The sequence below is a fragment of the Hypanus sabinus genome, chromosome 6 (assembly GCF_030144855.1).
Source record: "Hypanus sabinus isolate sHypSab1 chromosome 6, sHypSab1.hap1, whole genome shotgun sequence".
Classification (NCBI taxonomy): Eukaryota; Metazoa; Chordata; class Chondrichthyes; order Myliobatiformes; family Dasyatidae; genus Hypanus; species Hypanus sabinus.
In genome coordinates this window covers 15765059-15790917 of record NC_082711.1, presented here as the reverse complement: position 1 = coordinate 15790917, position 25859 = coordinate 15765059, and the positions used below count along the sequence as shown (strand labels likewise).

Genomic DNA, 25859 nt, shown 5'->3' with positions numbered 1-25859 from the left:
AGCAGGAGCTGGATGACCATCGACTCATAACGGAGAAAGAGGCAGTCATAGATGAGAGCTACAGGGAGGTAGTCACACCTAGGCTGCCGGAAGTAGGTTGTTGGGTGGCAGTCAGAGGGGGAAAGCTAAGGTGAGTAGACAGGTAGTGCAGAGCACCCCTGTAGCCATTCTGCTGAATAATAAGTTTACTGTCCTAGATGCTGTTGGTGAGGACGACCGACCAGGTGTGAGCCACGGTGGCAGGGCCTCTGGCACTGAGTCGGATCCTGTGGTGCAGAAGGATGGGATGAGAAGAGGAGAGCTGTCGTCATTGGAGACTCTATAGTCAGGGGAGCAGACAGGAGATTTTGTGGATGTGAGAAGGACACCCGCATGGTTTGTTGCATCCCGGGTGCCAGGGTCTGGGATGTCTCTGACCAGGTGCATGACATCCTGGTACGAGAGGGAAAGCAACCAGAAGTCATGATACATGTTGGTACCAATGACATAAGGCAGGAAGAGGGATGAGGTCCTGAAGTGTGACTTTCGGGAACTAAGCAGAAGGCTGAAGAACAGGACCTCAAGGGTGGCGACCTCAGGATTTCTGCCAGTGCTATGTGATAGTGATGGTAAGAATTGGAGGAGATGGCAGTTGAGTGCATGGCTGAGGAGTTGGTGCAGGGGGCAGGGTTTTAGATTTTAGGATCATTGGGATCTCTTCTGGGGAAGGTGAGATCTGTACAGATTGGATGTGTTGCACCTGAACTCGAGGGGGAGCAATATCCTTCCAGGTAGGTTTGCTAGCATGGTTTGGGAGGGTTTAAACTAATTTGCAAGGGGGATGGGACCCGGAGCGATATAGCAGTGAAAGAAGTGCATGGAATAAAGCCAGATCTAACATATAGAGAGGCTTTCAGGAAAGAGAAGCAGAATAAAGGGTGTAAAGGTAGTAAGGTAGAAAGGCTAAAGTGTGTGTACTTCAATGCAAGAAGCATCAGGAACAAAGGTGATGAACTGAGAGCTTGGATACATACATGGAATTATGATATAGTGGCCATTAAAGAGGCTCGGCTGGCATCAGGGCAGGAATGGATTCTCCATATTCCTGGATTTCAGTGCTTTAAAAGGGATAGAGAGGGGGGAAAGGGGAGGAGGGGAGGCATTACTGGTCACGGATACTTTTACAGCTACAGAAAGGGTGGGTAATGTAGCAGGATCCTCTTTTGTGTCAGTATGGGTGGAAGTCAGGGACAGGAAGGGTGCAGTTACTTTACTGGGGGTATTCTATAGGCCCCCTGGTAGCAGCAGAGATACTGAGCAGATTGGGAGGCAGATTTTGGAAAGGTGCAAAAATAACAGGGTTGTTATCATGGGTGACTTTAACTTCCCTAATATTGATTGGCACCTGATTAGTTCCAAGGGTTTAGATGGGGCAGAGTTTGTTAAGTGTGTCCAGGACAGATTGCTGTCACAGTATGTTGACAGGCTGACTAGGGGGAATGCCATACTAGATCTAGTAATAGGTAATGAACCTGGTCAGGTCACAGATCTGGCAGTGGGTGAGCATCTGGGGGACAATGATCACCGCTCCCTGGCCTTTAGCATTATCATGGAAAAGGATACAATCAGAGAGGCCAGGAAAATATTTAATTGGGGAAGGGCAAATTATGAGGCTATAAGGCTAGAACTTGCGGGTGTAAATTGGGATGATGTTTTTGCAGGGAAATGTGCTATGGACATGTGTTCGATGTTTAAGGATCTCTTGCAGGATGTTAGGGATAAATTTGTCCAGGTGAGGAAGATAAAGAATGGTAGGGTGAAGGAACAATGGGTGACACGTGAGGTGGAGAATCTAGTCAGGTGGAAGAAGGCAGCTTACATGAGGTTTAGGAAGCAAGGATCAAATGGGTCTATTGAGGAATATAGGGTAGCAAGAAAGGAGCTTAAGAAGGGGCTTAAGAGGAGAGCAAGAAGGGGGCATGAGAAGGCCATGGCGAGTAGGGTAAAAGAAAACCTCAAGGCATTCTTCAATTATGTGAAGAACAAGAGAATGACAGGAATGAGGGTAGGGCCAATTAGAGATAAAGGTGGGAAGATGTGCCTGGAGGCTGTGGAAGTGAACGAGGTCCTCAATGAATACTTCTCTTTGGTATTCACCAATGAGAGGGAACTTGACGACAGTGAGGACAATATGAGTGAGGTTGATGTTCTGGAGCATGTTCATATTAAGAGAGAGCAGGTGTTGGAGTTGATAAAATACATTAGGATGGATAAGTCCCCAGGCCCTGACGGAATATTCTCCAGGCTGCTCCAAGAGGCAAGGGAAGAGATTGCTGAGCCTCTGTCTAGGAGCTTTATGTCCTCGTTGTCAACGGGAATGGTACCGGAGGATTGGAAGGAGGCAAATGTTGTCCTCTTGTTCAAAAAAGGTAGTAGGGATAGTCCAGGTAATTATAGACCAATGAGCCTTACGTCTGTGGTGGGAAAGCTGTTGGAAAAGATTCTTAGAGATAGGATTTATGGGCATTTAGAGAATCATGGTCTGATCAGGGACAATCAGCATGGCTTTGTGAAAGGCAGATCGTGCCTAACAAGCCTGATAGAGTTCTTTGAGGACGTGACCAGGCATATAAATGAGGGTAGTGCAGTGGATGTGACCTACATGGATTTTAGTAAGGCATTTGACAAGGTTCCACACAGTAGGCTTATTCAGAAAGTCAGAAAGCATGGGATCCAGGGAAGTTTGGCCAGGTGGATTCAGAATTGGCTTGCCTGCAGAAGGCAGAGGGTCGTGGTGGAGGGAGTACATTCAGATTAGAGGGTTGTGACTAATGGTGTCCCACAAGGATCTGTTCTGGGACCTCTACTTTTCCTGATTTTTATTAACGACCTGGATGTGGGGGTAGAAGGGTGGGTTGGCAAGTTTGCAGACGACACAAAAGTTGGTGGTGTTGTAGATAGTGTAGAGGATTGTTGAAGGTTGCAGAGAGACATTGATAGGATGTAGAAGTGGGCTGAGAAGTGGCAGATGGAGTTAAAACCGGAGAAGTGTGAGGTGGTACACTTTGGAAGGACAAACTCCAAGACAGAGTACAAAGTAAATGGCAGGATACTTGGTAGTGTGGCGGAGCAGAGGGATCTGGAGGTACATGTCCACAGATCCCTGAAAGTTGCCTCACAGGTAGATAGGGTAGTTAAGAAAGTTTAAGGGGTGTTAGCTTTCATAAGTCGAGGGGTAGAGTTTAAGAGATGCGATGTAATGATGCAGCTCTGTAAAACTCTAGTTAGGCCACACTTGGAGTACTGTGTCCAATTCTGGTCATCTCACTATAGGAAGGATATGGAAGCATTGGAAAGGGTACAGAGTAGATTTACCAGGATGCTGCCTGGTTTAGAAAGTACAGATTATGATCAGAGATTAAGGGAGCTAGGGCTTTACTCTTTGGAGAGAAAGAAGATGAGAGGAGACATGATAGAGGTGTACAAGATATTAAGAGGAATAGACAGAGTGGACAGCCAGCGCCTCTTCCCCAGGGCACCACTGCTCAGTACAAGAGGACATGGCTTTAAGGTAAGAGGAGGGAAGTTCAAGGGGGATATTAGAGGAAAGTTTTTCACTCAAGAGAGTGGTTGGTGCTGGGAATGCACTGCCTGAGTCAGTGGTGGTGGCAGATACACTAGTGAAGTTTAAGAGACTACTAGACAGGTATATGGACGAATTTAAGGTGGGGGTTTATATGCGAGGCAAGGTTTGAGGGTTGGCACAACATTGTGGGCCAAAGGGCTTGTAATGTGCTGTACTATTCTATGTTCTATGATGTATGGACTTTGCATTCACAGATGCTGCTTAACTAGTGGAGTTCCTCCATTGTTTTTTGCTCTGGATTCCAGCATTTGCAGACTCTTGTGTGACCAGTTTTGTTTGGTCTTATGTGTTTTACAAGTTGGTCTTATGGTGTCCATTCAAATATTAATCTTAATAAAAATCCAATTTACTTATTTACAAGTTGTCTTACTGTACATATATCTATTAATAATGAGAACCAAAAACCCTAAGATAACAATAAATGAGAAAATACATAAATTAGTCAATGGGTTGAAATCTTACTTAAACTCATACTGAGGATCCTTTCTTCCAAGCTGCTCCCAATGCCAATTCATTTTGCTCAGCCAGCTTACAATGACCACTTTTTTAAATTATGAGACTATATGTCAAGTTGGATATCTTTTTCTTCTTTGAACATGTGCAACTTCCCCACTTGAAAGAGATTGATTCGACCTGCACAGTCTCCACTCTCTAAGAGACCATTCTAATAGATCTAATCGCTTTCAAACCGGGCGAACCCTCCCGAAGGTTCCTGAGCTCTTCTTAAACCTCGCACCATTTCCCAGAATTGCCTGCGTGTGATAATCCCCGTGGCAAAGCTAGCACTAACCCAAACGCAGTGACAGCAGTGCTCTTTTCCATGAAACAGTCTCTCACGTTATTTAAAGTTCAGCATCTTACCACAGATTCCAACACTGCTCCCGGACTGCCGCTGTGATGCTGCAGGGTCCCCCCAATGTTCCAGGCAGAAGCAGCACTCAGGAAGTGGGTTCCATCCAGTCTATTATCCGGATTCTTGCTATTACTTTTAAATTTTATTTTCTTTTGCCTCCAGGTCCCAATACTTTCTAGAAACTCTAGTTTGACTTGACACCTCCCACTCGATCTTCCCATGGAAACGCTGGGGAGATCGCCAGCTTCAAAGGCAAACTTGGTGGTCCCAGTTCGGTGTCCTCACGATATATGGTTGACTTGACTTTCCATCTGTTCCTCAGCAAGTAGTAAGACAACCTGCCGCCTGAGAAGGATGGTGGCTTGGATCCTGTCTTTTTCCCCCCATGAGAGATTGGATGCCCTGCTGTTACTTTCAGAGCTTTTGTCACAGGAACACTGTAGCTTGGGAAGATCCTGACATTGACATCCCTCACGTTGCCTTTGCTGTCTGGATTAGTCTTGACGACTCTGTCAAGCTTGAAATGTCCTCTGAGTGCATTTTGGTCGTATAACCAGACGATGTCCCCAACTGTGATGTTTCTCTGTGCAGTATGCTACTTGCTCCTGACAAACAAATTAGGACCAGCAAGTTGGTTCCAGCACCTCCAGAACTTGGTCATCTCTGACTGAATTGCTCAGAGTTTTTTGTAGGGGAGGTGGAAAAGTCAAAGGTTTTTAAATCCCTGCTTTGAGATGCTCGACCGAGTAGAAGAGTGTTAGGGGTAATATACTGAATACAGTCTTCCCGGCTCTGTAACCTGGTGTCAACTGGGTGCTCATCGACAAGGTTGGCTGCTCTGTGAAGAGTTGTCTGGAACTCACTGTAACTGAGCCCAGACTCCTTCCAAGACTCTTCACAATGCTTACAGCAGCTTCTGCAGCACCATTCCTGTGTGGAGAATCAGGCAGATGGATTTTCCACATCCACTCCATTCTATTTTTTGCCACAGTATCCTGCGAGGCTGCTTCGTTCAGGTCGTCCAAGAATCTGTACAGCTCCTCCAAGACTGGTTTTGCTCCAATGAAATTGGTGCCTGGATCTGACCAGATCTTTCTTGGATGTCCCCTGATTGCTGTGAACCTTTGATAGGCCATCAGGAATCCTTCGGTTGATAGGGTGTTCACCAACTCTGTGAGGATGGCTCTGCTGACCATGCAGCAAAAGACCACTCCCCAGTCTTTCAGTGTTACTCTTTTCTTGACATCATCTTTTAATTGGTAGGGTCCGAAGAGGTCCACCGTTGTGAAATGGAATGGTGCAGCAGGTTCAGTTCTTTCTGGCAGCAAGTCACCCATTACTTGATGACACTTCCTTGCTTTTGCCGTCCTGCAGAGCATGCAGCCGTTGACAACTTTTTGGGCAATTTTCCTTCCCCTTATGACCCATGCCTTTCTTCTCATCTTGAGCAAGGTTCCGGCCACTCCGTCATGACTCTCATTGTGGGCCTTCTGAGTTAATAGTGTGGACACCCAGGCATCATAGGGTAAGATGAGGACACCAACTTGATCTTCTTTGAAGATTTACACTCAGCCACCGCAAACCAACAGCCCAGAGTCTTGGTTTTTGTAGACTACCAGCCTGTCTGTCGTGGTGCTTGGGAAGGTTGCGCCCTCTTGTGCAGCTAGAAAATTGTCTTAGAACATCTTCTCGTTCCCTTACTGAGATACTCCTGCCAAAGAAACTGCCTCCCATTTTGGACTGTCCGCGGCCTGATTTTGTCCAATGAACTTTTTTGCTGCTCTCCAGACCCTTGCAACTGTTTTGACTAGTTGAGTTAGAACACTGAACCGCTTGATGTCCACAAGGCTTTGGATGGCTGACACTGCAGGTGGTCTCCATTGTTCTGTTTTGACCTGATACTGTTTCTGTGCTGGTTCTTGTTTCTTTGCCTTGGCCCTTGTCAAAGCAGCAACAAATGCCTTCTTTTGCAACTTGTTGATGCTTTCCCTGGCAGTGGCTGCTAGTCCTTTGGCTGATTTCATCAGCCACTCATTCACTCAAAAACTTTGGCCCATTTTGCCACTCCTGAGTCTCCATCCAGGTCTTGAGGGCTGGCTCCTCTGGTGATTACATCAGCAATATCTTGCGGACCAGGAATCCACCGCCAGTCCTGGATCCCTGTGCTGTTTTGAATCTCTCTGATCCTATTTGCAAAGAATGTTTGATAGCCACAGCTTTCTCGCTGTACTGCACCAAGGACTGTTTGGCTATCAACGAAATGGTTCCCTCCCAACTTGGATTCGGCTATGCGGCTCAAAGTACTTTCTCAGCTGTGAGGCAAACACTGTTCCACACATCTCTGCTTTGACAGCATCACCCTTGTGATGCAAGGGAGTTAATTTGGCTTTAGACTCCTCCAGCCTGACAACTGAGCCCTGGTCCGAGTTCCACCTTAGGTACATCACTGCTCCATAGGTGTGCTCGCTTCCATCAAGTCTCATTTTATTTCCTTCTCTTCAAGAAATTGATTGCAATCATGACATAGAGCTTGTCTTCTTCTACAATGTAGCCCAGGCCAAGTGCCTTGTTGTCATTATCACGTATTTGGTTTGGCAAGACCATGGTTTCTGCCTTGGACTTCTCCAGCTTGTCACTGCACTCTTTCCTCCCATTTTGCCCGGAAAAGACCCAAGGCTTGAGCTCAAAACCTCCAGCCTTCAGGATCTGCTCCACATTTGCTGTGATGGATTTCAGCCGGTCAAGGTTGTTGTGGGATGTGAGAATGCCATCAACGTAGTTGTCATGTTAGAGAACCTGTTGCTCCTCTTCGAGGTGGGTGAAAGGAGGGAGGTTAGCAGTTTCACGCATTGCTAGCTGCGCAATGCATCCTGCTGATTAATCTCTGATGGTCACTCTTGTGATTGCATATTCCCCCAGCTTCTTGTCCTTGGAGTCTCGCCAGAGGAATCTATGCAGGTGCACTTCTTGGTCTTCCAACCAAACCGAATTGTACATCATTTTTATGTCACCCATAGCAGCGTATACTCCACCCCTGAATCTAAGTAGGACAGTGCGAATCTGGTTGAGGACATCTGTACCTTTCATTAGCAGGTTGTTCAAGCTCACACCTCTGAACTTTTGGCTGCTGTTCCACATGAGTCTCACTGGGGTTGTGACAGAGTGCAGGTTCAGAGCAATAAGGTGACTCACGTACCAGACTGGCCCATTCCAGTTGATGACCATGTTTTTGGACAATTTCATTGCAGCCCTTCGACTGACCATGTCATGCACTTGAGCAGTGTAGGCAGCTTTCCATTCGGGTTCTTTGGCTAGTTGCTTTTCTGTCCTGAGAAACGTAGCCTCGACTGTTCTTTTATTGTTTGGCAAGGAAGCTGGATCTTCTAACCAAACATATCTGGCGTGCCAATGTGGTTCCTTGCTATGGTGGTCACCTGTGACATAGGTGAGGCCTCTTCTTACAACTTCAAGTTCCCTCTCTTCAGCAAGAGTCATTCCTTTGCCGCCTGGCTGACAGTTTCCGCAGCAGCAACCCCCACATTTTGACTCACATGCTGCACCAATACTATCCCACTTCCACTATTCTAGGAAGTCCCAGTTGATGACTGAAGTACCTGACTCCTGGAGCTTGATGCCATCCTGTCTGTTTGGTGCAAGTTGCTTTGGGACTCTGCTGGTGAGCTCCTTGTATCTTACAGCAGCCACTCTTATTGACCTTGCAAAATGTGTCTTGGACATGCGGGTCAACACAGACAGCTCCTCAAAGAGATCAGGATGTGCTCCTCCGACCGTCTTCCCCAGTGGTCTGTCCCACAGCACGAGGTCTCCAACAGCTCTGATTCTCTGAGGCGCTAGCTGACCTGCTCTATGGTTTATGAGTAAATTTATTTCTCTGGGTCTCACAAGTTCATCAGCGGTATGTCTGGGAAGAATTTCTCAGTTGCTTCGGTGTCACATATCTGTGGACATTTGCAATGCTATCTAGTCCATAACAACCAATTGGTGTGATTTGAGAGTGCCCTTGGGAGTGTTTACTCTGATCTGTAGAAGGTACTGCTTTGTCTCCACCTGAACTTTCATCCCCTCCCCCCAACTCCATGGATGACAAGAGCGATTTCCTCACTTCTGAGGTTCAGTCTGTTTGCAGCCTTGTGGGTTATATAATTGGTGTTTGAAGCCAAGTCAATTAACATCCTGATTTTTTTGCCCAGCATTAGCTGTGACCTTGAAAAGCATCATAATCACTGGCACCTCTTGCAACCCACTTTCCACCAGAAGGCCCAGTTCATCTTTCACAGTGCTAAAAGCTCTGGATGCAGTGTTTGAAAACACATCACGACATTGTTTGGCCAATTCCAGTGAAAGTTTGCTGAAGAACTCCTCTTGATCCTCTGTATATTTCTTCCTGCCTTTATCTTCCTCTGGACCAAATCTGCTCTTTTTCTGACCTGCACTACTTTTCTTTATTTCAGCATTGGGTCACAGATAGTAATGATGCTCAGGAGTATGCTCATCCTTGTAGTCTTGGTTTTTACACAGGTAGGCGGGGTTGCAGTATGAACTGTCTTCATGAACCTCGAGACACCTCTTGCATACCCGCAATTTTCTTACTGCAGCCTTTTTCTCTAGTAGCTTTAATGCTCAAAACTGTTTGCAAAAGTAGAGCTTCCTTTTCTGCCTTCCATCACCATAGACTACACACCCTGCATGGTCGTCGCCTGACTTGGTAAACTTGGTTCTGGCATGTCTCGGTTCAGCCCTGGTTTCTCTTCTACTGGGTGCTTCATCCCTCAGTTGCTTAAGCTGTTCATATATGCTCTCGTGCCTTCTGAGGAATTCAAAGAGACTGTCAAACCGATTATCTGGTGCCACAGCATTTCTCCTGTCAGTGACATAGACCAGCCATTCCTTTTGAAGAGTTTCTGGAAGTTTACTTTCAATTGATTTTGTTACCAGCGGATTTTTGATAACACCCGTGTCTCCAAGGTCACTCAAGTCTTGAAGTGCCTTCTCCACAGCTTGAATTAATTCCACGATTTTCTTCAACTGATGATTTCTGACAGCTGGCATTTTCTGTAACTCTTTCACTATTTCAATAGCAATGCACGTTTGATTTCCACAGTGGTTTTCTGGAACATGTAAGATGTCAGCTACAGTGTTATAAGTAGTGAGGCGAAGGTCTGTTATGATTTTGTCGTCAAGACTGTTCAGTAGTTGGACCTTTTTCACTTCTCTTGAAACAGTCAGCTCTCCCTGCCTCTGGAGTGCTTCCTAGTCCTTTCTCCACCTGTGACAATCATGTTTGCTGCCAGTAAACTTGGGGAGGGCCGTTGGTTTCAATCTGATGGCTGGTGTGGGAAAATTGGAAGAAAAGCCCAATGCCGTCGGTGTTAGTCTTTCAGCATCCTCCCTTCTCCTTGCCTGTATGTAGAGGGCCTTCTTGGAAACCAACTTGGGGATGTGGAGTCACCCTTTTAGGTGACTCTGAAGCTCCTTCTGATCCCCTGGCGGGATCCATCGTTTTCACTGACCATGCACCTCCTTCACTATCTTTACCAGTCCTTGCAGGTGGTTAAGCATGAAATCATATGCCTCCTGGTTGCCATTGGGTTGTACAGCAGTGACGTTTTTACATTCATCCTCTGCTGCTTGTAGTGCTGTGAACAATACAACATTTCAAAAGTTGGTCCAAAGAGTCTCCTGGATTAGGCTTCTGACCTCCTTCAGTTTCAACTCACACTCAGTTGCCGTCTTTGTCAGGTTGGTTTTTTGCTGTTCAGTTAACACTATTACTTCCTCTGTATTCAGCTCCGCCTCCAGTTCTGCAATGAATCCGGCCTCCACATCATCATTGGCTTCCATGACTTTCTCGGCTTCTATTGTGAGTTTATTGAAACTGACTCTGAGCTCCTCTTCAGACGTGTCTTCACAGGTCCTGGTAATACTGTTGGCTAGACGAGAAAATAATCTTTTTGCTGTCATTCGCTCAACTTAAGTTGCTCAGCTGATTTCCCAATAGTTTAATCAGCCATGTTTGATTTCCTCTGCAGGCTGTTCACAGGTGAGAAGGCAAGTACAACATTTTAATGATGCTTTGATGTTGTTTTATCTTACCTTGATTTTCTTCCTTTTTCAGGATTCCAGGTTATTGCTCCTACTGTTCCAGCTCAAAGTTCCCAGATTTCTTTTTCCTGGTCAACCAGTTTTTTCACTGTCAAGTTGGATTTCTTTTTCTTCTTTGAACACATACAGCTTCCCCACTTGAAAGAGATTGAATGCGTCTACTCGAAGGTTTTGTAACTGGATTCCACTCAATGACCAAACAACTTTTCCTTTTTCCACCTTTTATTTTTTGCAAGTGCGGCAGTTTGATAGTTCCATCAACCATTAGTCATTAGCTATTAACCATTAGTCATCAGTCATTAGGTGAAAAAACTGGCTGCCTCTCCGGAATTTGTAGACAGATTCAACCTACACAGTCTCCACTCTCTAATAGGCCATTATGTTTTCAAATCGGGCAACTCCTCCAGAAGGTTCCTGAGCTCTTCCTAAACCTCATGCCATTTCCCAGAAACACCTGCGTGCGATGATCCCCATAACAAAGCTAGTGCTAATCCAAAAGCAGTGCTCTTTTCCATGAAACAGTCTCTCAACTTATTTAAAGTTCAGTATCTTTCAGCAGATTCCAACGCTGTTCCCGGACTGCTGCTGTGATGCTGCAGGGTCACCCAATGTTCAGGGTAGAATCAGCACTCAGGCAGTGGGTTCCATCCGGTCTATTATCCAGATTCTTGCTATTACTTTTAAATTTTATTTTCTTTTGCCTCTAGGTCCCAATACTTTCTAGAAACTCTAGTTTGATTTGGCACTATAAATAAAGGATATCTGATGCAATCAAATTAAGGATTCAGTGTATAAATCTCAGTGGGGGGAGTGGTCCAACAAAATAATCTTACTAGCATTTCAACCACTGATTAAAAATGACAGTGTTTATATATTTTCTAATCCTTCCTGCAGATAAAGTAGTCAAAATAATATCTTGAAATGCATCTTTTCATCAATGAAACACATCTGTTGTTTCTATGCTTCACCCATTTTAATCTTTCAATAAAAATAACAAGCAGGATAGATAGGAGAAAGTATCATTGCTACAAATTGACCAAATTAACATAGTATTCTTTGAGAACAATTTATAAAAAAACACAGCATCATAGAGGTGCTATTTTCAAAATGAAAAGATGAACATGGCAAAACAATAGGGAAGAAGTGATTTAGAACTTTTCATACCCTCAATCATTTTATCAAAAAATTAAGAATAGCCTGTATGACTTATCAATAGCATAGTCAAAGAAAGTTATTTGAAAACAAAAATAAACTACAAAACTATTGAAAATAATATTTATTATTAACAAACTTCTGGGACAGTTAATAGATTTGAACCTACAATATGCAATTGTGCTGCATGAGAAAGATTAACCTGAAAGAATAAATATTTCTGGTACAAAAAAAAGATTGCTTTATCATTTTTTCTTGAATAACAGCGTGGAGTTGGGTCAAATTCAAAGGCATCAAATTATGTGGATTTTTTAATGATTATTACCCTTATTTTAACTGAGTGATTTTAAATAATTTTATACGCTTAAATATAGACAAAAAATGTAAATTTAATGTTAAAATTCTACTGTATATTCAATTAAAGATGAAGAAAATGAATAAAAATAACATACATTTTGGGTAAAAAAAAATCAAAAACAACACTAAAAGCAAACTTACCCTTGCTTGTTCACGTAACTGATCAACAATTAAACGATCTACTCTTGAAGGATTGGAAGGCAGGCGAGGTATAGGAGTATTGTTTGAACTGGACACTCGCTTTCCAGGAAAATTTCTCGCAAGCTCAGCTTCAGTCTGTTAAAAAATAAAAGAGAAAAAATGAAATCATTACTGTTTTCCCTATATGCCTATTATAATTTTGTAGTAAAAAATGTACAAAAGTAGAATTTGCCAATGATAATGAATTAGAGAATTACAAATAAAGAACTGCAAGTAACTACTATAGTGAAGCCACAACTGTTAGAATCAAGAGAATTCCTTGTAAAGGTACATTTACAAGGGGAAAACACAAGATAGCTTTGTAATAGCTAATCCTTAGAGATTCTATATCAAGAGCAAAGGGGAAACTATGGAGAAAATAGGGCCTTTCATAGATCAATGTGGCATTCAATGTGTGGGGTCACAGGAGATGGGCAGACTTAAATGAATATCATCTGCATTTACAAGAAGAAGTTCATAGAAGCCAGGGAATTCAGTGAAGAAAACAGTGATGCTTTGAAACACATTACAAAAAAGGTGCTGCAAGTCTTAAAGCACACAAAGGTGAATAAATAAATAGGGTCTGATCGAATGATTCCTAGAACATTGTGGGATGGTAGGGATTAAATGGCTGAGGCCCTGACAGAAAAATTTGTATCATCATTAGCAGAAAATGAAATATTAGAAGACTGAAGACCAATGATGAACCTTTATTTAAGGAAAACTACAAGGACAAGCCATGGAAATACAGATCAGTCAGCCTAACATTCACTGTGGGAAAGTTATCTGATATGTTCTCATCCTTCAAAGGGCAGAGTTTCCCTAACCCTACCATTAGTGCTACCCTCACCCATGTCTTCTCCATTTCCTGAACATCTGCCTTCAATATATCTTCCCACCACCATAACAAAGACAGAGTTCCCTTCTCCTTACCTACCACCACGAGCCTCGACATCGAGCACATCATTCTCTGTAATTTCCACCATCTTCAATGAGATCCTATCACTAAATACCATTTTCCCTTCCCCCACTCTCCGTTTTTCGCAAGGATCAGTCTACATGGCTTTTTTGTCCTCTCGTCCCTCCCCAATGATCACCCTCCTGGCACTTATCCCTACAAGCAAGGAAAGTGTTAAACCTGTCCCTACACTTACTCTCTCACCATCATTTGGGCCCCAAAACAGTCCTTCCAGGTGAGGCTACACTTCACCTGAAACTCGATGGGGTCATCCACTGTATCCAATGCTCCAGGTGCGGCCTCCTCTACATTGGTGACACCTGACATTGATTGGGGGACCACTTCGTACAAGCATCTTCTCACTGTCCACCAGAAAAGGTGGGATTTCCCAGTGGCCACCCATTTAAATTCTTCTTCCCTTTTCCATATGTTAGTCCATGTCCTCCTCCATAGTCACAAAGAAGCCATTCTCAGGTTGGAGGAGGTATTCTTCTGGGTACTCTTCAACTTGATGGTATGAACATCAATTCTCTAGCTTCCAGAAATTTTTTCCTCTCTTATTCCTTCTCACCTGACCATTACCTCCCTCTGGTGCCCTTCCTCCTTCCCCATAACACATGATCCACAGTCCTCTCCTATGGATTCTTTTTACTTCAAACCTGATCTCTTCCACTTATCACCACCTAGCTTCTCGTTTCATCCCCCCACCTCCATCCATCATTCCCTCCCTTCATTTCACCGACCACCCACTTTCTTATTCTGGTTTCTGCCCCCCTTCCTTTCTAGTTCTGATGAAGGGCCTCTGCCTGAAATGCCAACTGTTTATATCCATCCACAGCTGCTGCCTGATCTGTTGAGTTCCTCTAACACTGTCTGCATCCTGCTCTAGATTTGCTCTATTTGTAGAATCACTTGTAATTAACACTATAGAGCCGCTTTGACTACATTGCTATGAAAATAATTTAATGGCCATTTTATTAGGTACAAAGAAATAAAGTTAAATAATACAGGCGATTAACTCCTCATGTACCTTTTTTCTCTCTTTTTCCAAAGCCCGCCACTGTTCATAACACTCTTCCAATCGAATGTGAAGTTCATTTGCTGGGCCACTACGATTCTTCATAGGTCTGTATTTGGAAAATGGTGGTGGAAATCCAAATCCAAAGTAGGGTGTGGTCATATCTCCACCAAAAAGATCATTTATAAAAGGATGTAAATGATTAAAGTCATCATAATGAAAAAAGTCAATTAGCTCAGGGAATGGAAATGTTGAATGAGGAAAAGAGAAACCTGAAGGAAATCCATGGGGGCCAAACTGGGAGAAGTTCTGATTTTGTTTAAAATCAGACATCATGAATGGGAATGTGGGTAAGAAAGAATGATTAATGAAATCAGATATATTGCTATTATCTTGCTCATGTTGTCTGCGGTAACCATTACACTGTTGGTGGTTTTGTCCAAAAGGTCCAGAGTTCAAAGGATGTGGGTATATTTTTTTGCGTCCTCCCTTGTCATCCCTGTTGTTATTGTATCCATGTTTATTTGAATATCTAAAATATTTAACTGGCTCATCATTACCAACATTGTGATGTGATGTCCAACTGGTACCAAATCCAAGAGAATGTTTTTGATGTTGATCATCTCTAGCAGCTGAAGAATCAATATTAAGTATTGTACCAGTTTTACTTTGCTCTTGTATTTTACCAATAACATTGGATGAGTTCCATTCACTGATATTACCACTAGAAAACCTAGGACATTCATCTTGCCTTAAGGTTTCCACTGGAGCTGCTGGATGATAATAATTAGGTTGAAAAACACCAGATATTGGCAACTGTGTTGGAGACCTGCTACTTACAGCAGATATTATTGATGTTTCTGAAGTTGTTGTAATAATGTTGCCATCTTTCTTAAACACAGGACTAGGTTCACCAGTGGGGTTGTTATCAGACCATAGCAGGTTGCTTTGGGAAGAATAGGGGCCATATTCACTCCTATGTGGCATAATCTTTGTCAAATTAATATATTCAGATGACCTAGCAAGACCATCTAAATAACTCTGATTCAACTTTTCACAATGATTCTCAAAACTGTCTCGAAACATACGAGCATGGTTCCGATGCTTTGGAAAGTCAAAAACAGGTTTTCTATTGATATCAGCAATAAAGCCATTCTTCTTGGGAAACTGCAAGCTATGGAAATCCATTTGTGAAACATAAGAGTTTTTCTTCAAAGAACTGGCACTGAAATCTTCATGTCCTTTTTGAATTAATTGTTTCTCCTGCAACACTTTGCCCCACGTATCACCAACACGTGAATTGTATATATTTTCTGAATTCCGGGTACAATCTTTGATCCCAAATGCTCCAGCTTTATTCTCTCTAAATTGGTCAATTTTGTAGTGTTCTTTGCATGTGTTCATATTATTATGGAAGCTACGTATATTAAAATTGGAAACTCCCCTCTCAACATGCTCATAATTTTGTAAGCAGCAATCAAATTCCTTGGACTGCAAGGAAAACTCTTCTTTTTGAGGCACAGTGTCATTTCTCACTACAGACGTGACATTACTAGCTTGAGAATCGCACAGGTCAGTATCTTTATTGAGCATGGAAATCCATGGTTCTGAAAGATTAAACCTTTGAAATCCTTGATAAAGTTCATCGGCATTTCCTTTTTCTGCCAATGTCTGAGAGTTTTCTTCATAATATTCAGAAATCCCCATACTATTTGAAGTTCTACAATTTTCAATTTGGTTTTTCAAAGCTGATCCAGTACCATCTCCATTTGCAGTGGACCAAATTGATTGAAATACTCTAGAGGATGAATCCCTGAAAGACATAAAATAATTTACAACTGAAAGAAATTAATTTTCAGATGGTCATCAGCGATACTACAATACAATGTCAATTTATTACATTAATAAGAACTGGTGTATGAATACTTTAGCAGTGGCATCCTATTGTTCACTGATGATTGAGTTCATTTTAGTGAACTGAAGACTGTTTTATATACCTAGGGAGTTCACCACAATTGTGCTGCATCTCCCCCTTCCCCCACTAATTCAGAGAATTACAGATTACAAGTCTACACTGCACTTCAGTGACCACGATGTTTCACTCCCCAACAAGAGAAAATCTGCAGACGCTGGAAATCCGAGCAACACACACAAACTGCTAGAGGCATTCAGCAGGCCAAGCCGCATCTAGGAAAAGAGTACAGTTGATGTTTTGGGCTGAAACCCTTTGGCAGGATTGGAGAAAAAGCTGAGGAGTAGATTTAAAAGGTGGGGAGAGAGGAGAGAGAAAAACACAAGAAGATAGGTGAAAGTTGGAGGAGTAAGGCTGAAGTAAAGAGCTGAGAGGTTGATTGGAGAATGAGACAGAGGCCATGGAAGAAAGAAAAGGGGGAAGGAGCACCAGGTGGAAGCAATGGGTGGGCAAGGAGGTAAGGTGACAGAGGGAAAAGGGGAAGGGAAATAGTGAAGGAATGGGGTGAGGGTATTAACGAAAGTTTGAGAAATCAATATTCATGCCATCAGCTTGGAGGCCACCCAAACCAAATGCAAGGTGCTGTTCCTCCAACCTAGGTGTGGCCTCATCATGACAGTGGAAGAGGCCATGGATTGACATATCAGAATGGGAATAATAAGTGGAATTAAAATTGGGATCCACTGGGAGATCCTGCTTTTTCTCAAACTTCTAATAAAACAACAGCACCTCCACTTCCTAAGATTGAGGCAAGCTAAGCTCCTCGCCCCACCATCTTAACTGTGTTTTAAAGGAGCATCATTGAAAGCATCCTGACGAGTTACCTCTTCACCTGGTATGGGAGCAGTCGAGCATCAGGCCAGAAGTCCCTACAGAGGACTGTGAGAATGGCAGAAAGGATCATAGGAGTCTCCCTACCATCCACTGGGGACATTCATCAGGAGCAATGTATACCATAAGATACAGGAGCAGAAGTTGGCTATTCAGCCCATTGAATCTGCTCCACCATTCAATCATGGGCTGCTCCAATTTTTCCAGTTATCCCAGTCCCCTGCCTTCTCCCCACACCCTTTGATGCCCTGGCTATCAAGAACCTACCTATCTCTGCCTTAAATACATCCAATGGCTTAGCCTCCACTGCCACCTGTGACAACAAATTCCACAGATTTACCACCCTCTGATTAAAGTAATTTCTCTGCATCTCTGTTCTAAATGGACATCCTTCAAACCTAAAGTTGTGCCCTTATCCTAGAATCCCCTACCATAGGAAATAATTTTACCATATCTCATCTGTTCAAGTCTTTTAACACTCAGAATGTTTCTATGAGATCCCCACTCATTCTCCTGACTCCAGGGAATACCACCCAAGAGTTGACAGATGTTCCTCATACTGTAATCATTTCATTCCTGGAATCATTCTCATGAATCTTCTCTGAACCCTCTCCAACGTCAGTAAATCCTTTCTAAAATAAGGAGCCCAAAACTGCACACAATACTCCAAGGTGGTCTCAGGAGTGTCTTATAGAGCCTCAACATCACATCCCTGCTCTTATATTCTATACTTCTAGAAATAAATGCCAACGTTGCATTCACCTTCTTCACCACTGACTCAACCTGGAGATTAACCTTTAAGGTATCCTGCACAAGGACTCCCAAGTCCCTTTGCATCTCTGCATTTTGAGCTCCTTCTCCATCAAAATAATAGTCTACCCATTTATTTCTTCAACCGAAGTGCATAACCATACATTTTCCAACACTGTATTTCATTCACCACTTTTTTGCCCATTCCTCTAAACTATCTAAATCTCTCTAAAGGATCTCTGTTTCCACAACACTACCTGCTCCTCCACCTATCTTTATGTCATCAGCAAATTTAGCCACAAATCCATTAATCACTTTGTCCAAAACATTAACGTACATTGTAAAAAGCAGTGGTCCCAACACCGACCTCCATGGTGGTAACCGGCAGCCAGCCAGAATGGGATCCCTTTATTTCCACTCTCTGTTTTCTGCCGATCAGCCAAAGCTATACCCATGCTAGTAACTCCCCTGTAATTTCATGGGGTCTTATCTTGCTAAGCAGCCTCATGTGCAGCACCTTGTCAAAGGCCTTCTGAAAATCCAAGTATACCACATCTACTACATCTTCTTTGTCTACCCTGCTTGTAACTTCCTCAAAAAATTGCAGATTATTCAGACAGGATTTTCCTTACAGGAAACCACGCTGGCTTTGGCCTATCTTGTCATGTACCTACAGCTACTTCCTTCAGAACCCAAGGGTGCATTCCATCAGGTCCAGGAGATTTATCCGCCATTAGACCATTAAGCTTCCTGAGCACCTTCTCAGTTGTAATTTTCACTACACATACTTCACTTCCCTGACACTCATGAATGTCCAGTGTTCTGCAGATGTCTTTCACTGTGAAGTCTGATGCAAAATATGCATTCAGTTCCTCTGCATCTCTCGTTACAATAACTCCAGCATCATTTTCTACTGGTCCTATATCTCCTCTCAACTCTCTTTTACCCTTGATATATTTTTAAAAAGCTTTCAGTATCTTCTTTGATATTAGTCACTAGCTTCCTTTCATAATTGATCTTTTCCTTCCTAATGACCTTCTTAGTTTCCTTCTGCAAGTTTTTAAAAGCTTCCCAATCCTCTACCTTCCCACTAGCTTTGGCTTCGTTGTATGCCCTCTCTTTTACTTTGGCTCTGACTTCACTTGTCAGCTAAGGTAGTGTCCTAATAACATTCAAAAATTTATTTTTATTTGGAATATATCTGTCTTGCACTTCCCTCATTTTTCTTAGAAACTCCAGGCATTGCTACTCTGCTGTCCTTCCTGCTTCCCTTTCCAGACAACTTTGGCCAGTTCCCCTCTCATCCATTGTAATTTCCTTTATTCCACTGAAATACTGAGACATTGGATTTTAGCTTCTCCTTCTCAAATTTCAAAGAGAACTCAATCATATTGTGATCACTGTTCCCTTAGGGTTCCTTAAAACTGAAGCTCTCTTATCACCTCCAGATCATTGCACAACACCCAATCCAGCACAGCCGATCCTCTAGTGGGCTCAACAAGTTGTTCAAAAAAGCCACCCCTCAGATATTCTACAAATTCTCTCTCAAGGTCTAGTACTGGCCTGGTTTTCCCAATCCACTTTCATATTAAAATCTCCAACAATTATAGCGACATTGCCCTTCTGACACTCCTTTTTTATCTCCTACTGTAATTTGTAATCCACATCCCGGCTGCTATTTAGAAGCCTATAGACAATACTATCACTCCAGTTCCTATCCCCCTGCCAAATTAGTTTAAACCTTCCCTAACAGCTCTATTAAACCTGCCTGCTAGGATATTGGAACCCCTTGTATCCAGGTGTAACCCGTCCTTTTTGTACAGGTCGTATTGCCCCCAGAAGAAGCCCCAATGATCCATGAATCTGAAGCCCTGCCCCCTACACCAGCATCAGGTTTATTATCACTGGCATGTGATGTGAAATTTGTTAACTTAGCAGCAGCAGTTCAATGCAATACATAAAAAAGAAGAAAAAAGATAAAATAATAGTAACAATAATCATATAAAACATTCAGTATACTTTATACAGTATACGTATACTGAATAGATTAAAAATTGTGTAAAAACACAGAAACACTATGTATTAATAAAAAGTGAAGTAGTGTCCAAGGTTCAATGTCCATTTAGGAATCCGATGGCAGAGGGGAGGAAGCTGTTCCTGAATCGCTGAGTGTATGCCTTCAGGCTTCTGTACCCTCCTACCTGATGGTAACATTGAGAAGAGGGCATGCCCTGGGTGCTGAAGGTCCTTAATAATGGACACTGCCTTTCTGAGACACTGCTCCTTGAAGATGTCCTGGGTATTTTGTAGGCTAGTACCCAAGATGGAGCCAATTAAATTTACAACCCTCTGCAGCTTCTTTTGGTCCTGTGCAGCAGACACCACCCCCCCACCCCACCCATACCAAACAGTGATGCAGCCTGTCAGAATGCTCTCCACAGTACAGCTATAGAAGTTTTTGAGCTTATTCGTTGACATACCAAATCTCTTCAAACTTATAATAAATTTTAGCAGCTGTCTTGCTTTCTTTATGACTACATCGATACGTTGAGACCAGGTTAGATCCTCAGAAATCCTGACATCCAGTAACTTGAAACAGCTTGCTCTTTCCACTTCTGGCCCCTCTATGAGGATTGGTATGTGTTCCTTTGTTTTATCCTTCTGGAAGTCCACAATCAGCTCTTTCATCTTACTGGCATTGAGTGCTAGGTTGTTGTTGCACCACTCCACTAGTTGGCATATCTCGTCACCAGCTGAACTTCTACCAACAACGGTTATATCATCTGCAAATTTATAGATGGTATTTGAGCTATGCTTAGCCACACAGTCATGGGTATATTGTGAGTAATGCAGTGGGCTAAGCACACACCCCTGAGTGTTGATTGTCAGCAAGGAGATGTTATCAACTATCTGCAGAGATTGTGCTCTTCCGGTTAGGAAGTTGGGGTTCCAATTTCAGAGAGAGGTACAGAGGCCCAGGTTCTGCAACTTCTCAATCAGGATTGTGGGAATAATGGTATTAAATGCTGAGCTATAATCAATGAACGGCATCCTGCCATAGATGTTTGTGTTGCCCAGGTGGTCTAAGCTGTGTGGAGAGCCACTGAGATTGTATCTGCCATTGACCTATTGTGGCGATAGGGAAATTGCAACAGGTCCAGGACACTGCTGAGGCAGGAATTCAGTCTAGTCACGACCAATCTCTCAAAGCATTTCATCCCTGTCGATGTGAGTGCTACCGGGCGTTAGTCATTATGGGAGCTCACGTTCTTCTTCTTCTTAGGTACTGGTATAATTGGTGCCATTTTGAAGCAAGTCGGAACTTCTGCCCATAGCAGTGAAAGGTTGAAAGTGTCCTTAAATACTCCCACCAGTTGGTTGGCACAGGTTTTCAGAGCCTTCCAGGTACTCCATCAGGACTTTCCACTTTACGAGGGTTCACTCTCTTTAAAGACAGCCTAACATCAGCCTCTCATGCTATTAAGTTTTGCTTTGTAGGAAGTAATGTCTTGCAAACAATGCCACAGTTGTTGTGCATCCAAAGTTGCCTCCAACCTTGTTCAAAATTGTCTCTTTGCTCTTGAAATACCCTTGGCAAATCAGACCTAGTTTTCTGGTAGGTTTTAATGAAGTCAGTAACAACTGCAGCATACTCATCCAGGTTAGAAGATCCAGTCCACTCCACCAATTCAAAGCAGTCCTGTAGGCGCTCCTGTGCTTCCCTTGTCCATACCTTCTTGGTCCTCGCTACTGGTGCTGCAGTCTTCAGTCTCTGCCTTTACTCAGGGAGTAGAAGTACAGCCAGGTGATCAGATTTCCCGAAGTGAGGGTGGGGAATAGCACGTTAGGCATTCTTGATGGTGGTCCAGTGTGTTGTTTGATAGAAACACAGAAAACCTACAGCACAATGTAGGCCCTTCGGCCCACAAAGCTGTGCTAAACATGTCCTTACCTTAAAACTACCTAGGCTTACCCATGGCCCTCTATTTTTCTGAACTCCATGTACCTATCCAGGAGTCTTTTAAAACACCCTATCATTTCTGCCTCCACCACCGCCACCAGCAGCCCATTCCATGCACTCACCACTCTCTGCGTAAAAAACTGATATCTCCTCTGTACCTACTTCCAAGCACTTTAAAACTATGCCTAGTCGTGATAGCCATTTCAGAAGCCTCTGACTATCCACATGATCAATACCTCTCATTATCTTGTACACCTCTATCAAGTCACCTCTCATACTCTGTCGCTCCAAGGAAAAAAGGCTAAGTTCACTCAACCTATTCTCATAAAGCATGCTCCCCAATCCAGGTAAATTCCTTATAAATCTCCTCTGCACTCTCTCTATAGTATCCACATCCTTCCTGTAGTGAGGTGACCAGAACTGAACACAGTTCTCCAAGTGGGGTCTAACTAAGGTCTTATATAGCTTTAACATTACCTCACGGCTCTTGAATGCAATCCCATGGTTGATGAAGGCCTTCTTAACAACACTGTCAACCTGCGCAGCAGCTTTGAGTGGCCTATGGACATGGACCCTTAGATCTCACTGATCCTCCACATTGCCAAGTGTCTTGCCATTAATATTCTGCTGAATCTCTACAAACTCCTAAAGAAGTAGAGATGGTGCTGTACTTTCTTCGTTATTGAACTTACATGTTGGGCCCAGAACAGGTCATCCAAAATAATAACACCAAGGAATTTAAAGTTGCTGACTCTCTCCACCTCTGATCCTGACAAGAACTGGCTCATAGACCTCTGGTTTCCTTCTCCTACAGTCAATAATCAACTCCTTGGTCTTGCTGACATTGAGTAAGTGCCCCAAGGAGAAAGGGCCGAGTTCACTCAACCTATTCTCATAAAGCATGCTCCCCAATCCCAGGCCACATCCTTGTAAATCTCTTCTGCACCCTCTCCTCCACACAGCCAAGAGTCTTACCATTAATGCTATATTCTGCCATCATATTTGACCTACCAAAATGAACCACCTCACACTTACCTGGGTTGAACTCCATCTGCCATCTTCTCAGCCCAGTTTTGCATCCTATGGATGTCCCACTGTAACCTCTGACAGCACTCCACACTATCCACAACACCCCTAACTTCTGTGTGATTTGCAAATTTACTTACCCATCCCTTCACTTCCTCATCCAGGTCATTTATAAAAATCACAAAGAATAGGGGTCCCAAAACTGACACCACTGGTCACCGACCTCCATGCAGAATATGACCCATCTACAACCACTCTTTGACTTCTGTGGGCAAACCAGTTCTGGATCCACAAAGCAAAGTCCCCTTCAATCACATTCCTCCTTACTTTCTCAATAAGCCTTGTATGGGGTACCTTATCAAATGCCTTGCTGAAATCAATATACACTACATCTATGGCTCTACCTTCATCAAGAGTGTTTAGTCACATCCTCAAAAAACTCAATCAGGCTCGTAAGGCACAACCAGCCTTTGACAAAGCCATGCTGACTATTCCTAATCATGTTATGCCTCTCCAGATGTTCATAAATCCTGCCTCTCAGGATCTTATCCATCAACTTGCCAACCACTGAAGTAAGACTCATTGGCCTATAATTTTCTGGGTTATCTCTACTCCCTTTCTTGAATAAGAGAACAATATCCGCAACCCTCCAATCCTCCGGAACCTCTCCTGTCCTCATTTATAATGCAAAGATCATTGTCAGAGGTACAGCAATCTCTTCCCTCGCTCCTACAGTAGCCTGGGGTACACCCCATCCGGTTCTGGTGACTTATCCAACTTGATGCTTTCCAAAAGCTCCAGCACATCCTCTTCCTTAATATCTACATCCTTAAGCTTTTCAGTCTGCTGCAAGTTAGCCCTACAATCACCAAGATCCTTTAATTCATTAAGTACCTCCGCTATCTCCTTTTCACTTTACCACTATCACACTTGATTGTTCTCTCACATCTTATCCTCTCGCCCTTCACATACTTGTAGAATGCCTTAGGGTTTTCCTTAATCCTGTCCACCAAGGTCTTCTTCTCATGGCCCCTTATCGCTCTCCGAATTTCATTCTTAAGCTCCTTCCTGCTAGCCTTACAATCTTCTAGAACTCTATCATTACCTAATTTTTTGGAAACTTTCATAAGCTCTTCTTTTCTTCTTGACTAGATTTGTACACCACAGCTCCTGAACCCTACCATCCTTTTCCTGTCTCATTGGAACGTACCTATGCAGAATACCACACAAGTATCCCCTGAACATTTGCCACATTTCTTCCATACATTTCCCTGAGAACATCTGTTCCCAATTTATGCTTCCAAGTTCCTGCCTGATAGCTTCATATTTCCCCTTACTCCAATTAAACGCTTTCCTAACTTGTCTGTTCCTATCCCTCTCCATTGCTATGGTAAAGGAGATAGAATTGTGATCACTTTCTCCAAAATGCTCTCCCACTGAGAGACCTGACACCTGACCAGGTTCAATTCCCAATACCAGATCAAGTACAGCCTCTCCTCTTGTAGGCTTATCTACATATTGGGTCAAGAAAACTTCCTGAACACACCTAAAAATCTGCACCCCATCTAAACTCCTTGCTCTAGGGAGATGCCAATTAGTATTTGGGAAATTAAAATCTCCCACCACAACCCTGTTATTATTACACCTTTCCAGAATTTGTCTTCCTATCTGCTTTTTGATGTCCCTGTTACTATTGGGTGGTCTATAAAAAACACCCAGTAGAATTATTGACCCTTTCCTATTCCTAACTTCCACTCACAGAGACACCGTCGACGACCCCTCCATGACTTCCTCCTTTTCTGCAGCTGTGACATAATCCCTGATCAGCAGTGCCACACACTCACCTCTTTTGCCTCCCTCCCTGTCCTTTCTGAAACAACTAAAGCCTGGCACTTAAAGTAGCCAATCTTGTCCCTGCACCATCCAAGCCTCTGTAATGGCCACAACATCATAGCTCCAAGTGCTGATCCACACTCTAAGCTCATCCACTTTGTTCATAATATTCCTTACATTAAAACAGCCGCATCTCAAACCACTGGTCTGAGTGCATCCCTTCTCTATCACCTGCCTATCCTTCTTTTCGCACTGTCTCCAAGCTCTCTCTCTATTTGTGGGCCAACCTCCCTTTCCTCTGGTATTGCAAGTCATGATTTTTTTTCAGACTGGCCTGGTTAAAATCTCCCAAAACAATGGTGAAGGCGTTAGGATGCACTGTTTCGTGCATGTTGATCCCATTGCTCAGATCATTAACTGACAGTAGCCTGAGGTGAAACGTATACTGCTACCAAAATGACCCCAGAGAACTCCCATGGTAGCTAAAAAGAATGGCACTTAACTGCCAGATACTCCAGATCTGGTGAGCAGAATTGGGACAGCACTGATATATTTGTGCACCAAAAAGAGTTGATCATGAGGCATACTCCTCCACCTCTGCTTTTGAGAGACTATATAGATCTATCCTGACGGTGTATAGTAAACCCGTTGATCTGAATCGCTGCATCTGGTACGGAAGGTGTTAACCAGGATTCCATGAAACAAAAGACGCATGCGGTCCTAATGTCCATCTGATTTAGCACCCTATTTCTGAGATCATTGATTTTATTCACCAGAGACTACACATTTGCCAGCAAGATAGTCAGCATTGGGAGGTTACAACCCTGTTTCCTTAAATGCACTTGTAACCTCGATCTGCAGCAATGCTTCCTCCGTGGGCGCTTCCGTCCACAATCAGAGTTGTATTCATCAATTTTAAACAGTCATAGTTTGTTTAAACGCATTAAGACATCTTTGTTGACTGTATTGACTTTGGAAGCAGTTGTGCTTTTTAGCTGTATTTGTCCGAAACGAGAATATCCATTGACAGTACTGCTGCTAGAGTCGCCCCTAGGTGCCCGGAAGTAATGCCAGTCTCTCAGCCATGTATTAATATGCCTGATCATGCTATTCTTGCACTCGTTAGCACTTGGCACAGGCAGCAATCCTGAGATTACTACCCTGGAGGTCCTGCTTTTCAGCTTCCTACCCAACTTCCCAAATTCTCTCTTCAGGACCTC

General features: G+C 43.3%; 1 protein-coding gene across 9 annotated transcripts in view; it reads right to left on the bottom strand.

The window, feature by feature from the left end:
- The window catches only part of LOC132395329 (meiosis-specific coiled-coil domain-containing protein MEIOC-like), a 102734-nt gene that overhangs the window by 11593 nt on the left and 65282 nt on the right, over positions 1-25859 (bottom strand). For 8 of the 9 annotated variants that reach the window (XM_059971773.1, XM_059971769.1, XM_059971768.1 and 5 more), the window contains 2 exons: positions 14279-16079; positions 12252-12386 (listed from right to left, as the gene is read on the bottom strand). In XM_059971773.1, coding sequence (XP_059827756.1) covers positions 12252-12386; positions 14279-16079 — 1936 coding nt within the window. Of the gene's footprint in view, positions 1-12251; positions 12387-14278; positions 16105-25859 lie in introns of all 9 variants that reach the window. The other variant, XM_059971775.1, reaches the window with a different exon arrangement.